Here is an 18,635-nt window from a genome sequence, read left to right on the forward strand (position 1 = left end):
GCCTTGGTTTCTGACCCTACCTCACGGGGTTGTTGGAAAGACTCCACACACACACACACACTGGAGATGTAAAAATACATACATCCTACATAATAGTTTATTGTCAAAACCAGTTGGCCATTGCAGAACTTTTTAAAAACAAAAACAAAATAAGTATTAGTTTCCTGCGAAATAAAAGCAGTGACACCTAAGTAAACCCTGCCTACCTGCTTAAAAAAAGGATCAGAGGGGAGAGAAAGATTTACAACACAATCCGTTTCTATGTTCACTCAAAAATCCCATTGATTGTCAGCACAATCCTAACCCTGTCTACTCATGAGCAAGTCCTACTGAATTCAGTGGGGTTAGCTCCCAGGTATGTGGAATTAGCACTGCAGCTTTATTCCCAGAAAAGCTTCTATTGGGAAGGTTTTCAAAACAGGTTACAAATAACAAATACAAATATAAACTGCCTTCTTCAACAGTCCAGTAAAATTTAAACTTGTTTGACTCCTTAATTGGAAAAGTATAATACAGCAGCATGTACACTTTAAAAAAACTTTAGTTCAAACATTATTTGAAAGATAGAATATATAATATGCCATTTTTCCAAGTAATTAAAAAACTTGCATGTACACTTTTATGCGTACCAAGATCCTCCTGTGATCGTCTGTTGTAGTGCCATCCTCTGCATGTTTACATACAAGCAAGTCCCAATCCTGTACAGAGAAAGTACTCTTTAGGCTGCTGAAAGCTATATATTTACTGAATTCCTGATGCGAAATGAGCAGGAAAAGGAAAGTGAGAGTTTAACTATTGCCTGGGGTCAACAAAACTTGTCAGTCACAACCTTGACTTCACTTATTGGCTAAAAACCTGAAAGGACAGTACTAACAGAAGTTACAGTGAGGCAGCTGACATTTGAGCTTGTTTGAACCAGGCTACCCAGAAACTTTATTTTTTTAAAAAAATGAAAGCTAAGACTCACCTTCAGACCCAGAGAGGGGCCCCCCAAAACCAGAGTCTCCAGGCAAAAACCAGACACTTGGCAACCCTAGTTAGGAAATTTTTTAGCCTGAGGATTGCTTTCCATTTTGGGAATGCTTCCAGGAGCTACATGCCAGTGCTGGGTGTTGCCAGAGCCATATTTGAATGTCAATTCTACCTGGTACAGTAGGCTTCTACATATATTCACATACCCCTCTCTTTCTTCCATGCAGACAAGCAAGTGGCATTGCCTGGAGTTCAAGGGCAAATTCCAGCTAGGCAAAACATTTGAGCTTGCAAAGTAGGTCTGGTGAGAGGTGCGACCTGCGGAGATGGGGTGTGGTTGGGGAGAGTACCAAGGGCCAGACAGAGAGGCTTGGAGGGCTATATTCAGCCCCTGGGTCTGAACATCCCCACCTCTGCTTTAAGATACTCTGTTGGCACTCCTCTTGCATGTGATGGTGCCTTCTGAGAGGGCTTTTTCTCTGGTGGCCCCTCATATATGTTGTTGTGAGCTGCCTTGGTTTCCAACTCTACGTCACAGGCTTATTGGAAATATTCCTTATGTGCACACACTGGAGATGTAAAAATACATACATCCCATATAATAGTTTATTGTCAAAACCAGTTGGCCATTGCAGAACATTTATTTAAAAAATAACTATTAGTTTCCTGCCAAATAAAAACAGTGACACCTAAGTAAAGCCTGCCTAACTACTTAAAAAAAAAGGATCAGAGTGGGAGAGAAAGATTTACAACACACAATCCTTTGCTATGTTCACTCAGAAGTTTCACTGATTTTCAGCAGAATCCTAACCATGTCTAGTCAAAAGTAAGTCCTACTGAATTCAATGAGGTCAGCTCCCAGGTATGTGGAATTAGCACTGAAGATTTACTCCCAGAAAAAAAATCATATTGGGAAGGTTTCAAAACAGGTTATGAATAAGACAAGTAAGCTGCCCTCTTCCACAGTCCTGTAAAATTTAAAGTTCATTTGATTCCTTAATTAGAAAAGTATAACACTGAAGCATGTACACTTTTTAAAACTTCTGTTCAAACATTACTTGAAAAATAAAAAGTATAATACATCATTTTTGCAAGTAATTAAAAAAACCTTACATGTACACTTTTATGCCTACCAAGATCCTTCTGTGATCTTCTGTTGTAGTGCAACCCTATGCATGTTTACTCAGAAGCAAGCCCAATCCTGTACAGAGAAAGTACTCTTTATGCTGCTGAAAGCTATATATTTACTGAATTCCTGATATAAACAGGAAATGGAAACTGTGAGGTTTAGATCTTACTAGTGTCAATCACAATCCTGACTTCTTATTGCTAAAAACCTGAAAGGGCAGGGATTAGAGCAGAATAATACATGCATGTGAAATAATGATTAGATTTAGAAGGCTAATAACAACAATACCTACAATTTGTATTATTAACATTGCATTTGTGTTAATAACAATACCACAGTTTTGAAATTCTCTTCCTGGTCAAGCCCAAGAGACTCTCATTTTAGATGGTGTTTGAAGATGGTTTTTATTCCAGAAAGCATTTTATGACCAGAGTTGAAGAAAACTGTGAAGGTGACAATTAATTTGGGAAAGGGGAGCACAGAAGGCACATGGAAACCTAGAGCTGCAAGATGCCTGTTGACAGATAGTAAGGGTAGCCCCCAACCAGAGTTTGCTCTAGAAAAAATCAAACTTCAGACAGGAGAACATTAGATGCTGCTAATTGGTGGCAATCTTCCAGTTCACTAAAACAGCAGCAGCACCTTTTAGTCAACTGAATAAATGCATTAGGTTTTGGCACTAAGTGTCACAAAAATATTCAAAGCAAAAGTTATTAGTCTAACTAAAATTAGAAACAATCAAATTAATTGAGAAGCCCCACTTAATACAGGAAAAAGGTGGTGGTGGGATAAAAAACAGTAGGCTGCCCAAAGAAACAGCCAGATATATTGAGAGATAAAAAGGGGGAGGATGAGTATAGGTGTGTGTGGGGAAGCAAAGTAAAAGGAAATGGGATACTGGTGGCAATCCTTAGTTTGCCTTCTTGTCTGGACTGCTAACTTCTAACACTGAAGGCTGCCTGATGGTTAAATGGAGACTCCATGTTCAGAGGTAGTTTATCATTGAATACTAGTTGCTTGGGCAGGGGCTATTACCTAAGCCCTAATATCTAGCTAAGGTGCAAGCACCATAGCTCAGTGGTGAAGTACACGCTTTGCATCCAAAAGGTCCTTGGTTCAATTTCTAGCATCTCCAGGTAGATCTGGGAAAGAATTCCAGCTGAAACCCCAGAAAGTGGCTGCCAGTCAGTGAAGGCAATGCTGTGCTAGGTGGAACAAGGATCTGGCTTAGTATAAATGTAGCATACGGTGTTCCTTTGATTTTCATGCCTGGTTGTGTGCTTCTAAGGCACCTAGTTGACCCCGGTGAGAAACCAGATTGTACTCTGTTGGTCTGATGCAACTTTTCTTAGTTTCTTATGCCTGAGGTCCTCAGATTTTTTCACTGTCTTTTCCTAGCGTTCCAAAAATGCAGATGTATGATTTATCAAACATCCACATTACTCATGGAACAGCTTTTAGTTTTCATACTTGTGGTGAAATATTCTCACACTGATGTTCTGTATCTTAAATTAAAAACACATGGATGCTGGAACAACTGGACTGTTCTTGACAATAGTAAGGATGTGTCTTAATACTAGAAATAGTCATTCATAAATCCCATTAGTGTGTTTCATCATGCCTTGTCTGCACAGTGCACAGCTTTACTTTGATGAGTAAGAAAAGCCAAAGCTGCAGATCATAAGTATTCTCACAGTATTGTTCATCAAAATATCTAGTGGAGTCCTCACATGCTGAACTTAAATCAATGCCTGAGGAAGGGAGGGGTGGAAAAGAGCAATTAGTGAGCTTCCAGTCAACTGAATATATGCATTAATTTTTGGCATTTGGCATCACAAAAATATTCAAAGGAAAAATATGTCAACTGCACAAATCTAAAAAATGCATCCAGTGTCAATAAAACTGTAAAATACAATGTATTACTATAATTACAGCCAAGCATCTAATTTTCCCAGCCAAAAGCAAAAACGCAAACTGCTGAGAATTTTGTGTGTGCACGCACACTGCACAATTAGAAACTAAACGAAGTCTGCTTGCTTGGCAGGAAAAGTAAGCAAAATGTTTTTTAAAGTGTATGTGTGCACACATGCACACACAAGGGTAAGCATGCAGAAGGGAGGTTGCTGTATTTTCTTTGGTGAGTATTGGAAAAGACAGAGTGGGTTCATTTGCCACCGTGCCTGGTTGTGTGGGTATTTAAATAGTCCTATTAGGCCACATCCTCCTTGAATTTGATGTTCATTAATGAAAACTGGTGTTTGTAGGAGCTGCAGGATTAATAGGTTCCGGTTCATCAGGATTAATAGGTTCCAGTCCATCTCTCATCCATGAAATATGCTATGAAGCTGTAGGGTGAATTTAATGGTTCTCCTTTACTCCTCTCCCTCCATCATCTTCTAACTGGATGGTTGCTAACTGCTGTTCTATTCTGTTTTTGTTTTTTGTTTATTCATGACCACTCAGAAAGGTGGTAGTGGGATTAGTGCTGAGGACTTGTACTGTAGAATTCCACAGGGAGGGTAACGTATAAATACACAATAAATGCACATAGAAATGATCAGTAAAGTAATGCAAAAGACTGATGAATTGAAGTCAAATTTATACTTAGTCCTCATGAAATTTGTTAATGGGGACCTGGCCTTCTTAAAGCAGTTCTTGTTGTTTCTTGCTATTTCTCAGATGAACACAGTTAGTTTCACCATTTTGGTTAGTGTCCAAGATTTAGCAAATGGTACTTTAGTGATGGTTTGTTTGTTTTTGACATCTCTGTTTGCTTTCAGTTAAGATTTTTTGTTAAGCGAGAAGGTGCCAGACCATTTCATGATATTCAGGTTGCACAATCTTCTCCAGCTACAATTGGATCTTTAAAAATAAACATGTCTACTTAATGACTTATATTTTATTTGTATTACACTACTGCAGGATTGGCAGTTTGATTTCCCCCCCTTTAGTTGCATGAGGGATTGTGAAATGAGATGCAAGTGCATAGGGGTTTAAAAACTCTGCTTTGCTGCTGTCTTCTACTCCTCACCACCACCACACACCAAGACAACTAACACCGCAATCCTATACTTGTCTACTCAGAAGTAAGCCTGAGTTCAGTGTGGCTTACACTCAGGTAAGTGCGTACAGGATTGCAACCTTAGGAGAGTAAAGTTAATGTCATAAACCCACTGTCCTGAGAGTAAACCCCATTTAACTTAATGGGGTTTATCTCTAGGTAGACATATATAGGATTGTTCTGTTATTGTTTTGAAATCTGTTCGTTGTCATAGATTTCCAGTCCTGGAGTCAACACAAACTTGGTTACTCTGTACAAGGGTCACAAACCTTTTTGGACCAGAGGGCACATTTTTATTTTTGAAACTGGGGGCACTAGTCACGAAACGGCTGCCATGGGGGCATGGCATAATACAAAATTGGAGAGTACTCACAGTGAAGCTTTTCCCATAATTGCATTTCCATGCACTAGAAAAGGCTTGACCTGCTTTTCTACCTGCCACACAGGGGTTAAAGGTACAAGAACCCTGTTTTCCCCCAGTGCCAACCCTAAAGCAAACCTAGGCTTCCATCCTGTACCACTTCCTTGGAAGTAACCCCATTAAACACAAAGTCTTACTTCTGAGTAAATATGTATACCATCGTACTATAAGTTCATTATACAGTGAATAATTAAATGCCTGGTATTTAGCTTCTGCAAAGCAGGAGACATAATTAAGCTCCTCTGCAAAGTTTTCACACTTGCCTTTGAGGGGGAGGGGGATTCTTTAACGTTCACCCACACTTACTGTGTAGTAGTATTTGCAGAAAATAATGTCTAGGCACTACCTGATCTCAGGCAAACCTCCCACAGGAAAGATGCATCCTGGTTGCTAAGGAGAAAGGAAGGACAAACGGAAGATTCCAAGGGCTAGGAAAAAGGAAGCAGGAAGAGTGCACTAAAAGGGAGGGGAAGACCACAGCTCTTTAGGACCCCGGGGATTCCTGTTGCCTGGTGTCCAAACAGCTCATTTATCAGTCACAGCTCTGACTTCATTCATTGGCTAAAAACACCGAGAGGTGGAAGCAGCCAGGCTGGCTTATTTCACATAAATCACTTAGAAGGTTACTTGCACATTTTATTCCAAAACACTTTATTTCTAGAAGGGCTACAGACTTATGTTGTTGTTAATGTTGTTGTATATGAAAATTCAGAGTCTAGGCCACCTGCCAGGGGCACAACTGAAGGCCTTCGTAGACACAATGGTGTTCACAGGTGCAGGGTTGGCAGCTCCCAGTCCATCACATATGTTGTTTAGGTTGTGAATTGAAGATATAACATGGAGAGAAAGGAAATCTCACTCACTCACTCACTCACTCACTGTATGTGTGTGTGTGTGTGTGTGTGTGTGTGTGTGTGTGAGAGAGAGAGAGAGAGAGAGAGAGAGAGAGAGAGAGCACTGTTGTTGGACTCAAATTCTCATCATCACTGGCCAAGGTAGCTGGGGCCAGCAGGAGTCAGAATCCAACAGCATCTGGAGGATGATATGTTCCCCACCCCTGTCTTGTACGGCTTCACCAAATCATTGAGTTAAAGATCTCAAATTGCTTTTTGATTATGACTGTTAGTAAAACATACTTGACACTAAGATAAAACAATTCAAAGTCTAAATTGGGGGTGGTGTGGTTTATTGCATAATGTGTTTTACATTTAAAGTGCCTTGTGAAACATAATATGAAGACAGGTATCTTTTTTAAAGTACAGAATAATTATAAGAATAAAGGCATGATTATTAATCTACTAGTCATTATGTAAAAAACAACAAGATCATATTGTAGATTCCAATGTGCTACACTGCAGTGTTTCCCAAACTTTTTTATTTTTTTGTTGCTGGACTACAACTCCCATCAGCCCCAGCCAGCATGGCCAATGGTCAGGAATTATGGGAACTGTAATCCAGCAACAAAAAAATAAAAAAAGTTTGGGAAACACTGTGCTACAGTATGGAAGAAGTTAAATGCTAGCAGTGATTATTTGACAGCTTTGAAGATGGTAGACACAGGAATAAAGCTGAACTGGCAACATCTACTGACAGTCATGGCTGACCTAGTTATGTTAGGAAGAGTTGTCAGGAAATCCAAAAAGAACTCAAGAAAACAGCAGGTAATCTAATAGCAGCTGAATTTCAATTTAGCAAAGTGCAAGCTAATATTGATTGGAATGGATGTGTTAATCTACTTTTACACACTTTAAATTACTTAAAACAGTTGCGTATGAAGTGTAATCTCTCTTTTTCTTTTTATCATCCCTACCAGCCTAATCATTGTTGGTTGCATTTGATGGTTCCTGAATTGTCAAATAGTCTGAATACTCTTCTCCACAAATTTACAGAGTTTTCAGATATGTCAGATGTCTTAAGTAATTATTCAATCATCAGTAATCTCACAAGGATCATCAGTGATATAATGGCATGCCTATCTTCTCATAAATATAAGGTAATGATTTAATAGTAATATTGCAAAATAATACAGTTGTGTGTTTACAGTAGACTATAACATAATAGTTTGGTTTGTACATAGCACTATTTGGAATTGTATGTGTGAGCAGGAAGTGTCCTGAGCAAACTTTGGCCCTACTACAATCTTTTCTCCTGCACAGCCAGGAAAAGGACTTCTACAGTGTTTCATTTTGGTTTCAGAAAATCCCAGCTTCTTTGTATGTACAAACCAGAGTTAATTATTTAAAACAAACCTTTGTTAGTTAAACAAGCCAGCTTCATAACCCATAGTTTGAAGATCAATTGTTTTGAAATGGTTCAGAATTTGTTTCAAAGCCTGATTATTTATTTATTTATTTATTTATCTATTTATTTTATTTTATTTATATACCGCCCTAAGCCAAAAAGGCTCTCTGGGCGGTGTACATCAGAAATAAAACAAGCACAGACTTCCGGGAAGGGTGACTTAGCCTGTGCCTGCTTTTGAGACGGGCTCCTGCCTCAAAAGAAGCTTATTCAGATATATCAGTCAGTTTTTTCTTTTTTTTTTGACTGATTAAACTTCTCCCGGGTAGGGAGAAACGAAGAGATTAACCTCAAAGCCTATTTTTGTTGGGACGACCAGATCTCATTAATTTATGGGACGAGGTCCAGCCGACGAAGGTGGGACGGATTTTCAACAGCAAGCTCTATCTGTTAAAGCGAACGTTCATCTTATCTTCTAAGAGAGAACGCACTAACAGGCAAGCACCCTTCTTTCTATATTTTTCTTTTACTTGACTTAAATTGTTGCTGTTTAAAAGAGATTTGCCAGATTGATCGGTTTTTGACATCTCACTGGGGAGCCGTAACTTCTCTCTGCTACGCACTAATTAATAGCTTATCTCTGTTTTTGTTGCAAAAAGCTGTCCTGGATTTGCATTCTAAAGATATACACAGAAGAGGGATTTCTATTCCAGATTTTTATTTTGAAAAATATTATACTGTTTTGAGACTACTCTCTTTTTGGTCTATTTTATTTTGACGAATCTGTTTCTTGACGATTGCCATTAATTGTTTCGATCCTGGGAACTGCATTTTGTTTACTTAACTATTGGAGAGATAAGGCTGTCTGCTCTGTTTATACTGTGATGTCACCAAGTTTGGAGTATTAACCCAATTGTTGCTGAAATAAGAAGTGGTTTTCCTATATTTTTCTTTTAAAATGGCAATTAAGAAAGTGGCTGAGAATCTGGAAATAACTATGTTTCAGAAAATAATGGATGAGATTGAGATAACGAAAATTGAATTGAGTAAAATGAAGCAGGAGATTAAAGATATAAGGGTCCCTGTGAGAGAGGTGACCCTGGAAGGGGTCCCTGTGAGAGAGGAGACCCCGGAGATTGGAACAGGGGTCCCTGTGAGAGAGGAGACCCTGGAGACTGGAATAGGGGTCCCTGTGAGAGAGGAGATCCCGGAGATTGGAACAAACGTGGAACAGGAACAAGATTTGGAGTCTATGGACTTTAGAAATAAAATCTATTGTTTGGAACTCAATGTTATCTCTGAAGAAATTAATGAAGATTCTAGAGATAAAGTTATCAATGGCATGGATTATCTTCTGGACTGGAATGATGTGATGGAGCCCAATATAGAGAAAATCTATGGAATTAACTGCAGCCATGTGACAATGGAAAAACTTTTAAGAGATGACCCAGTGTATTTTGAAAAAAAGAACAGAGATATGATTTTACAGCAGTATTTCAGCAACCTATTCAGAATGGATGGCAAGAAAATATTTGGGATAGAGGTAATTCCCATCAGACTCTTACTATATGACTATGGCTTTGACAGCAAGATTATTATGGAATACTGATAATGGAAGATTGGATATTGAAATTACTGGACTTAACAAGACTACTGAAGATGGAAGATGGAAAATGGAACTAATAGAGATAATAGAACAATGGCTACTGAAATTACTGAACCTAACAGATTCTGATGTGATGGATTAATTGAAATGTTTATTTTGACTATGGTTATGACAATAAGATTATCATAATTAGTAATGAGATGGATTAATCGATATGCTTATCTGGAAAAAAAAATTGATAGATATATTTCTTAAAGAATTGAAACCTCTCTTTGACTTTTTGTGGAAAGAATAAAGTAATGTTTATGAGATTTGATGATTAAGTAAGATAACTACTGGAGGAAAGTGATTTTATAATATGACTTAAGAGACAGGATTGTTATATATTATAGACTTATAACTGATTTGATCTTTGACAAATGGGAAGTCAATATTTTACTCTTTATTTTTTATTTTTGTTTTTTTTTCTTTTTTTCTTTTTGTTTAACTATTTTTGATTTTGTTTTTTGTCTTTGAATGTTTTATGATTTTGTTTTGTATGTTTTATGAAAATCTGAATAAAAATTATTGAAAAAAAAAAGAAATAAAACAAGCACAATATATAAATACAATAGATATAACAGAATCAAAAAAACAAACAAACAAGCAAGGAACCAAACTACACCAAAATACAACAATAATGCAATACTGTTAAAATACACTATAAAATACACATAAAATACAGTTTAAAATGCCTGGGAGTATAAAAAAGGTTTTCACCTGGCGCCAAAAAGATAAAAGCGTCGGCGCCAGGCGCACCTCATCGGGAAAACTATTCCACAGTTCGGGGGCCACCACTGAAAAGGCCCTAGTTCTAGTCATTACCCTCCAAGCTTCTCGATGGGATGGTACTCGGAGGAGGGCCTTAGATGTTGAGCGCAGTGTACGGGTAGGTTCGTATTGGGAGAGGCGTTCCACCAGATATTGCGGTCGCATGCCGTGTAGGGCTTTATAGGTCAAAACCAGCACTTTGAATTTAGCCCGGAAACAAATAGGAAGCCAGTGCAGATGGGCCAGAACAGGTGTTATATGGACGGACCTTTTGGTCCGCGTCAATAATCTGGCCGCTGCATTCTGGACTAACTGTAGTTTCCGAACTGTCTTCAAGGGCAGCCCAACGTAGAGCGCATTGCAGTAGTCCAATCTAGAAGTTACCAGAGCGTGAACAACTGAGGTGAGGTCGTCACTGTCCAGATAGGGACGTAGCTGGGCTACCAATCGAAGATGGTAAAAAGCATTCCATGCCACCGAGGCCACCTGGGCCTCGAGAGACAAGGAAGGATCGAAAAGAACTCCCAAGCTATGAACCTGTTCCTTCAAGGGGAGTGTAACCCCATCAAGAACAGGATGAACATCCACCATCTGGGCAGCGAAGGCACTCAGCAACAGCGTCTCGGTCTTGTCTGGATTGAGCTTCAGTTTGTTCACTCCCATCCAGTCCATTATCGCGGCCAGGCAACGGTTTAGCACATTAACAGCCTCACCTGAAGAGGATGAAAAGGAGTAGAGTTGCGTGTCATCAGCGTACTGATGACAACGCACCCCAAAACTCCTGATGACCGCACCCAGCGGCTTCATGTAGATGTTAAAAAGCATGTACCGATGCGGGACTCCACAATGGAGAGTCCAGGGTGTCTCTAGTTCACATGTAACAGCAAGCCAGTATTTTCTAAAAGTGAAGGTAAATGCTGCAGAAGCCCTTTTCCCAGCCACAGAAGAAGGTGAGTGGAACACACAAGCCTAAGGGTTCACTTTGGCTTGATCCTGCTTGTGCACATAGCACTAAACTTTGAATTAGTGTTCCATGCAAATTATCTTATGCCTATGATTTGTATCTGCCTTCTTAAGCCTTTGTACTAGTTTCTTTTTCTTGCATTTACATCTCTCAATCTGCCTGCAAATAGATTTCCTCTCAGTTTATTTATAAAGGTAAAGCTAAAGGTGTCCCCGCACTTGTAGTGCGAGTCGTTTCCGACTCTTAGGGTGACGTCTTGCAACGTTTACTAGGCAGACCATATATATAGGGTGGGATTGCCAGTTCCTTCCCTGGCCTTTCTTTACCCCCCAGCATATGCCGGGTACTCATTTTACCGACCACGGATGGATGGAAGGCTGAGTGGACCTCAACCCCTTTTAGCGGAGATTCGACTTCCTCCTTTCATTGGAATCGAACTCCGGCTGTGAGCAGAGCTTCAGCTGCATTACCGCCGCTTACCACTCTGCGCTTACCACTTCAGCATATATTTCTTACAACGTAATCCTATACATGTCTGTTCTGAAGTAAGCCCCACTGAGTTAAGTGGTACTTACTCCCAAGTAAGTGTGTATAGGATTACAGCCTTAATATATGATTTGGGGTGCAGTATTACTTGTTCATATATGGATGAACTCTTTGTCATCTGTTACACTGGAAGACACTGAGGCCAGGAGGTAAAGAATGGGACAACTAACTCAGTGCACCTAAGGGAGCTCTGCATATCTAGAGAACTATTTTTGAAATTCAGCTGAGTTTCAAAAGCAGTTTCTGGTATGTCATCAGCATAATTTGTGTGTGTGACTGTTTCCAAAAGTAGAGTCACTGCACAGTTGAGCCCTTGGGTGTAGCTAAAGCAGTTTTATGAATTCTGTTCAAGGATTGTTTCACCCCAGATTTAAAATACAACAATCTCACAAACAATTTTCTCAGATGTTACTGGCATAGAGTATTATGCCACAGGGTTTTTTTTGTGACAGTACTCACTGGTATGGAGTACCAGCACCTCTTGTTTTTTTGCTAAAAAGGGGGGAAAAAGAAAATTAAATTTAAAAAGCCATTTTGTGCTGGCACCAACAGCACTTCTATCAAGACATACGTACCGGCATCTTATTTATTTATTTATTTTATTACTAAAAAAATTGGACATAATTTTGTCCCCATATGGCTCTCCTATGATGTTGAAGGATAGCAGGAAAGGTGTACTCTTGTTTCCGCCACATGGTTTCACATGCATTAGTTACTTTGTGATTAAACTACTGTGACACACTCTACATGAAAAACAACCTCGAAACTTCAGCTGGTGCAAAATGCCTCTGCCAAGATTTTGACTGGAGCCAAGTGGTGATCAAGTGAGCCCTTTATTCTGTCAGTTGCACTGACTGCCAGTTTGTTTAGGACTGCAATTCAAGGCACTGATTATTCCCTTTAAAGACCTAAAGAGCTTGGGAAGGATCAAGCTACATTAGTGTCAGTCTCTGCCCATATGAATCTGCTTTTCTTTTAAGATATAGTGATACAACTCCTACTAAGACCTTCTGAGAGGGCCTTTTCTATGGCAGCACCCTGTATATGTAACTCTCTGCCCCAATAATGTAAGATTATCATCATCTTAATTTGTGTTCTGCCAGTGCTAAAAAAAAAAGTTTTTCTTCCAGCAGGCTTTTAACACTATTTTTTAAAGTTAGTTTAAAGTATTCTTTCATATGCTGTTTTTAGCATTGTGTTATTATTTCGCTATTTTAATCATGTGGTTTATTTTTATTTTTGAAGTTGATTGGATTTTGTTAGTTGCTCTGAACACCTCTGTTGGAGGGGGAAAGCAGGGTGCAAATCTTATAAATAATGAATGTATGGGACTGATAAGGAAAGAATTGTGCAATCTGGCCCAACATATTCCATGCTTACAATACACTCAGGCAGGGCCGGATTATCCATTAGGCATAGTGGGCTGAAGCCTAGGGGCCCAGAGCTCTTGCGGGCCCGCGATCCGCGGAAGCAGGACAGGAGCCGCAGATTGTGGGACAAGAGCTTCCAAACCGCCCGCCATCCCCCCGCTTCACTTACCCTTTTCTCCGCTGTTTTTTGCGGTTTGCCATCAATCAAGATGGCGCCGAGGTTTCCCTAAGGGGCTGAAGCCTCTGCCGCCATCTTGGTTGATGGCACATATGCGTGCTACTCACGTGCATTGCTGCCATCAACCAAGATGGCGGCAGAGGCTTCAGCCCCTTAGGGAAACCTCGGCCGCCATCTTGATTGATGGCAAACCTGCGCGCACAGTGCACGCAGCCGCAAAAAAAGCAGAAAGGTATGTGAAGTGGGGGGATGGGATGGGATGGGATGGGATGGGATGGGACAGCGGGTGGCTCAGAATCAGCCTAGGGGCCCTCCTCAACTTAATCTGGCCCTGCACTCAGGTGCAAATTTAGAGCATAACTGTAAAGCATATAGAAGGTTGATGTGACAGAAAACCATATTATTTAGAGCCAGTGAAAGGAACTAATTGCTATCCAGCAAAATACACACAGCTAAATTTGACCTTTGTAATTTACAGTTTTAACCTTAAAGTCTGTGCCACCTGTTAAAAATCTTTCTACCTGGTGAAGAATTCATAGTCCATTTCTAGCACAGATAATATTTCACACTGCGATAGTCTTTTAACTTATCTGTAATTTCTTTACAAATGGACTCTCTTTTTCCCCCCTAGAACTTTAGAACATACAATGACCATCTTTATGAAGAAGGTAAATTCTTTCCAAAAGAGTTCTTTAAGCACTTTTATAACACTATTGATGGCTACAAAATCTTTGCAGAAACACCAGTACAGAGTGACTGTGTTGTGCTTTTAGCAACAGACCCCCCACAAAATGGTAAGACTTCATTTTTATATGGACATATCTTCAAATGCTGCAAAGTCTTATAGTGCCTTTTGGCTGAGCTTCTGTGGTCTCTGGGTGAGTGTCCCAGAGGCCACAGGAAATATTGGATCTCCCACTCTGATGTTGGACTACTCAGACTGTGGAGAAGCGGATCTAGTATAAGTTTCCTTCTCTCATTCTCCACCACCATAGAAACTTCTGGCACTCTGGCCTAACTGGTGTCTGAGCTCTGATATCAATGAGGCTGAAAAGGGAACAGTTCACAGGTGTGCCACAGGAGGACTGGGAAACAGCTTGGATCTAAAATATTCAAAGCCATCTCAGCCTCCCATCAAGGCAGAGATTAACACTGGCTCAGGAGCTGGTCTAAATTTCTCCCTTTTCTTTCCTTCTTGTTGTTCCCAATGGAAGAGGGGGGAAATTCTTTGAAGGGGGGGGACTTGCAAAATGGGCAGAGGACAATATGAGTGTTCATCTGAAAAGGTTGCCTTTGGATGAGCTGTTAAATTTCCTTCAGATTTGCCCCACACACCAGCTTTAAGATTGCAAGGTTAGCAGTACGAGCTAGATCTCCCTAGTGGAGGCCACCAGCTACATATATTTGGGTGAAAATAATTGTGGCTGCTATTTGGCATCAATGGGAACTTTCCTCCTTATGCAGATAGCAGGTACAGAGGTGAGGACAAAGTAGTAAAGCCCTCCCCTGCTCTCTCCAAATGCACCATGGTCCCAATCCAGATCAAGAGGCCCTGAACTTCCTATTTATTATTTCTAAAAAGCCATTTACACAGTTGCTAATTACATGAATGTTGTCACGCTTAGTTTGACCCCTGATGACTAACTCTAAAAGAAGTTTCTGACCATTATTGTATATTATAGGGATAGTAAGCAAGAGTTGGAGATCAGGTACAGTTGAGCAGTTTTAAAACACAGGAATTGGAGGGGATCAGATGTAACCATTCAGTTAACCAACTATTGTTACTTACCTTTTTGCATTGATCAATTTTATTTGCAATTTTATTGAATTGATTAAATGTTATAATGAAGGCAAAATAATCTGCAGTTTTCTAAAACACAGACCCACTGATGCACTCTTTCTGTCTTAGATTCCAGCATCAGTGTCACAAAGCCATTTTTGTTAAATCCTGTGGCTGCCAGTTCTCTTAGGAATGACAGCAGTGGTGATAACAGCCGCCGTAAGTATGAACTATTGTCCCCATTTGTATTTGATTTACAAAGGGGAAAAAACCAAATGGGGAAATGGCTATATTGTTCAGGGGTTGGGTGCCCAATGTCAATAGCCATTTGTTACTTGCAAAGAAGTGCAATTAGCTGCAAACACCATTTTATAGTTATAAGTGTTGCTATGTATTTTTATTTACTTACGTTTATATTTGCCTTTCTTTCAAGGAACCCAAGGCAGCATACATGTGGTTCCTAGGTGGTCTCCCATCCACATACTGACCAGACTCAGGCTTGCTTAGCTTCAGCAAGGTGGTGGCCTCATATGCCTTCAGACCATACCCTGTAGTAGTAACACTAAGAGTTAATATTACTGCTGAGGTAGACAAGTGGAGCCCACAACAGAGTGAGAGAGACCACCTGGTTTTTCTGTTGTCAGTGTAAGATATATCATAGCTCTAATTTCAAGTTGTAGGATGGAGTGTATATGCAAATGATTGACTAGCATTATTAACACCACAATTGTGGGATTCTCTTCCCAGACAAGTTCAAGTGACTACCTCTGTTGTCAGTTTTTAGAAGGTGTGTGAAGACATTTTTCTTCCGGAAGGGGTTTTAAGATTGGGACTGCCTTTTTGTTGTTGTTGTATTTTTTTTCCTTAGATGTGGGGGGTTGTTTCTTAATGGTACTGCATACTTTCAATGTGTTTCTTCACTATCTAGCACTAGTAGGAAGGTTTCAAAAGTACAGTGTGAGTCCTGTACAGGACCAAACACGGTCCTGTTTCAGGCTTCCAGGAGCCTTGTTAGGGACTGGAAATACACAGCAACATTTTGTTGCAGGTCTTTACTTATTTCATATGATCTCATGAGTTGAATTCTGGATATTGCAGTGTGCATCTAGGAACCTGTTTAACCAGCTGGCTGTGACAGTCAGTCAAACTGAAGTCAGCCTTCAGAAACCAAGTCAGGGGTTTTGCTTGTAAAATATGTGGCAAAAAGGCAGATGTGTGAGGGCACTTAGAGGTTTACATGTCTAACTAGGAATGGACAGATCAGTCTATTCCAGTCTGTCTCACTTTCGCATGTCTTCTTTCATAATCCATTCCATCCTGCTCCCATTTACATATGTGGAATAATAATAATAATAACAACAACAATAATGTAAATAATAATTTTAAATTCTTATAGAATTACATAACCTACTGTCTGATTATAAGGTGGTCAGAGGGCTTTAAACTTAAAAAAAAATCAATTTTTTTTAAAAAATGTAATAACCATTCCAAATCATTAGAGATACAAGCTGCTGTTGTAAGTGCTACTCCAAGCATTCAAAATGGGGCTGCAGGTGCCCTGGGAGAGAGGGCACACAAGGTGTGCCTTACCTCCTAAGTACTTTGTGTGTGTGGGGGGGGGGAAGGTGGCTGCTTCAGTGACCATTCCTTGATCATTCTAAGGAAATCACATGTCCATTAATTTAACTAATGTTCCTGGTAAGTGAAAGGAAAACAATTTTTAAAAGCCTAAAATTATTAAACATATAGAATAATAAATCTCTCTGAGAAAGTATCACTATGGCTTCTGCAAAAACAAGGCGTCTCATTAACCTTTCAGAATCTGTTGAATGTCAAAAAGAATGTAGATAGGGACAGTCTAGTTTTTGACACTTATCCTGCTTTAATAAAATATATCCATTCATCTAAAATCCATCACCAAATGTTCCAGAATAAACAGCAATCGTGGAATAAGACGACAAATCTTGTTATAGATCGGTAACTGATTAAACAACAGGAAGCAGAAAGTAAGAGCAAATCAACAGTGTTTGCAATCGAGGAGACTAAGCACTGGGGTTTTCCAAGTATGTGTTGGGGCTCATGCTATTTAATTTATTCATTAATTATCTGGAGTCAGGGATGAGCCACGAGGTAGTCAAATTTTCAGATTATGTCAAATTATTCAAGCTAATGAAAACTCAAGTAGATTACAAAGGGTTCCAAACTAGATAGATTAGCAGCAAAATGGCAAGCTATATTGTATGTAAGAAACCATAAAGTGATGAACACTGAGACACAGAATCATTGACCTCCGCACCAAGGAGAATCTTGCCATGCCTCCAAGGAAAATGGAATAATCCAGGAAGCTTGACCCAATTTATTTATTTATTTATTATTTGAATTATATCCCACCCTTCCTTCCTCTATATCTTATTTTATATAGACATAGATATACTCTTACATACCAAAGGACAGCAGTACCCAATTATTAGGATCATCATGATTGTAATCCTCTGCATACTTTCCTGGAAATAAGCACCACTGAATTCAGTGGTGCTTATTTCTAACTGTATTAAGTTCAACTTTGAGCTTTAAAAAAAGAACTTCAGCCAGAATACAATATTTTATATATTAATTAGAGATACAAACAGTCTTGCAAAGAAGTGCTACCATTTAAATTGCTAGGAACCCCATTAACCCTCATTCTCTAGCTCCCTCCATGTGAGGGGTGGCAAACCTGCCCCCCCACACGCCCTGATATAGATGAACTACAACTCCCATTATTTCTGAGCATTCTGGCTGATGGGAGTTTGAGTCCATCAGCATCTGGGGGAGGCACAGGTTAGCTATCCCTGCTGTGTGCTAATATGTCACAAGCAAACCTGAAGGTCATCTCTCTCACTTGCCAGAGCAAGGAAGTACAGTCAATTACCCTGGTGCTCCAACAGACATTATAATTGCTCCTGCTCTGAAAATGTCCTGGAGTTGTGCTTCCCTGTGTTTCTCCTCCACGAGTGCTTCACTGCAGGTGTAGGGCTCTTCTGGATTACTCAGCCTTTTGTGTTTTTGATCTAGCAGGATAAATAAAGGATTCTGGTAAAAAATAGTTAAAAATAGAAGATGTATTATCTCAGTGGTGGAGCACATGTTTTGCATGCCAAAGATCCTTGCTTCAGTCCCCAGCATCTACAAGTAGGGCTGGGAAAGACTCCTGTCTGGTTTGTTTATTACATTAATATCCTGACTTTCTGTCCAGACAACTGTAGAACCACTGCCAGTCAGTGTAGACAGTACTGCCTTGGATGGACCAATTGTGTGAGTCTGTAAAAGGCAGCTCTCTATGCTCCTAAGAAGATAATAGGGTAGAATTTTTTTTAAGAGTTTCACCTTTTATCTACTATAGTTAGGTTGCATGGTGTGAAATAACTACCTTTCAATTATGCAAGCATGAAGTATCTGTTCTGCTTGACTAAAATTCCTTTTTAGAGTTGGCACACCTGCAGGGTATAAACAAAGTTTAAACAATGTTGGCTAGAAATATGATTAAAAACAAGATTTAGAATCGAAGACAGCTTTAT

General features: G+C 39.6%; 1 protein-coding gene across 5 annotated transcripts in view; it reads left to right on the forward strand.

Moving 5' to 3' along the window:
• The window catches only part of KITLG (KIT ligand), a 114,545-nt gene that overhangs the window by 76,572 nt on the left and 19,338 nt on the right, over window positions 1–18,635 (forward strand). For 4 of the 5 annotated variants that reach the window (XM_061639602.1, XM_061639600.1, XM_061639601.1 and 1 more), the window contains exons 4-6: window positions 7,397–7,576; window positions 13,930–14,092; window positions 15,208–15,297. In XM_061639602.1, coding sequence (XP_061495586.1) covers window positions 7,397–7,576; window positions 13,930–14,092; window positions 15,208–15,297 — 433 coding nt within the window. The remainder of the gene's footprint in view (window positions 1–7,396; window positions 7,577–13,929; window positions 14,093–15,207; window positions 15,298–18,635) is intronic. The other variant, XM_061639605.1, reaches the window with a different exon arrangement.

Source organism: Rhineura floridana, chromosome 8 (assembly GCF_030035675.1).
Source record: "Rhineura floridana isolate rRhiFlo1 chromosome 8, rRhiFlo1.hap2, whole genome shotgun sequence".
NCBI lineage: Eukaryota > Metazoa > Chordata > Lepidosauria > Squamata > Rhineuridae > Rhineura > Rhineura floridana.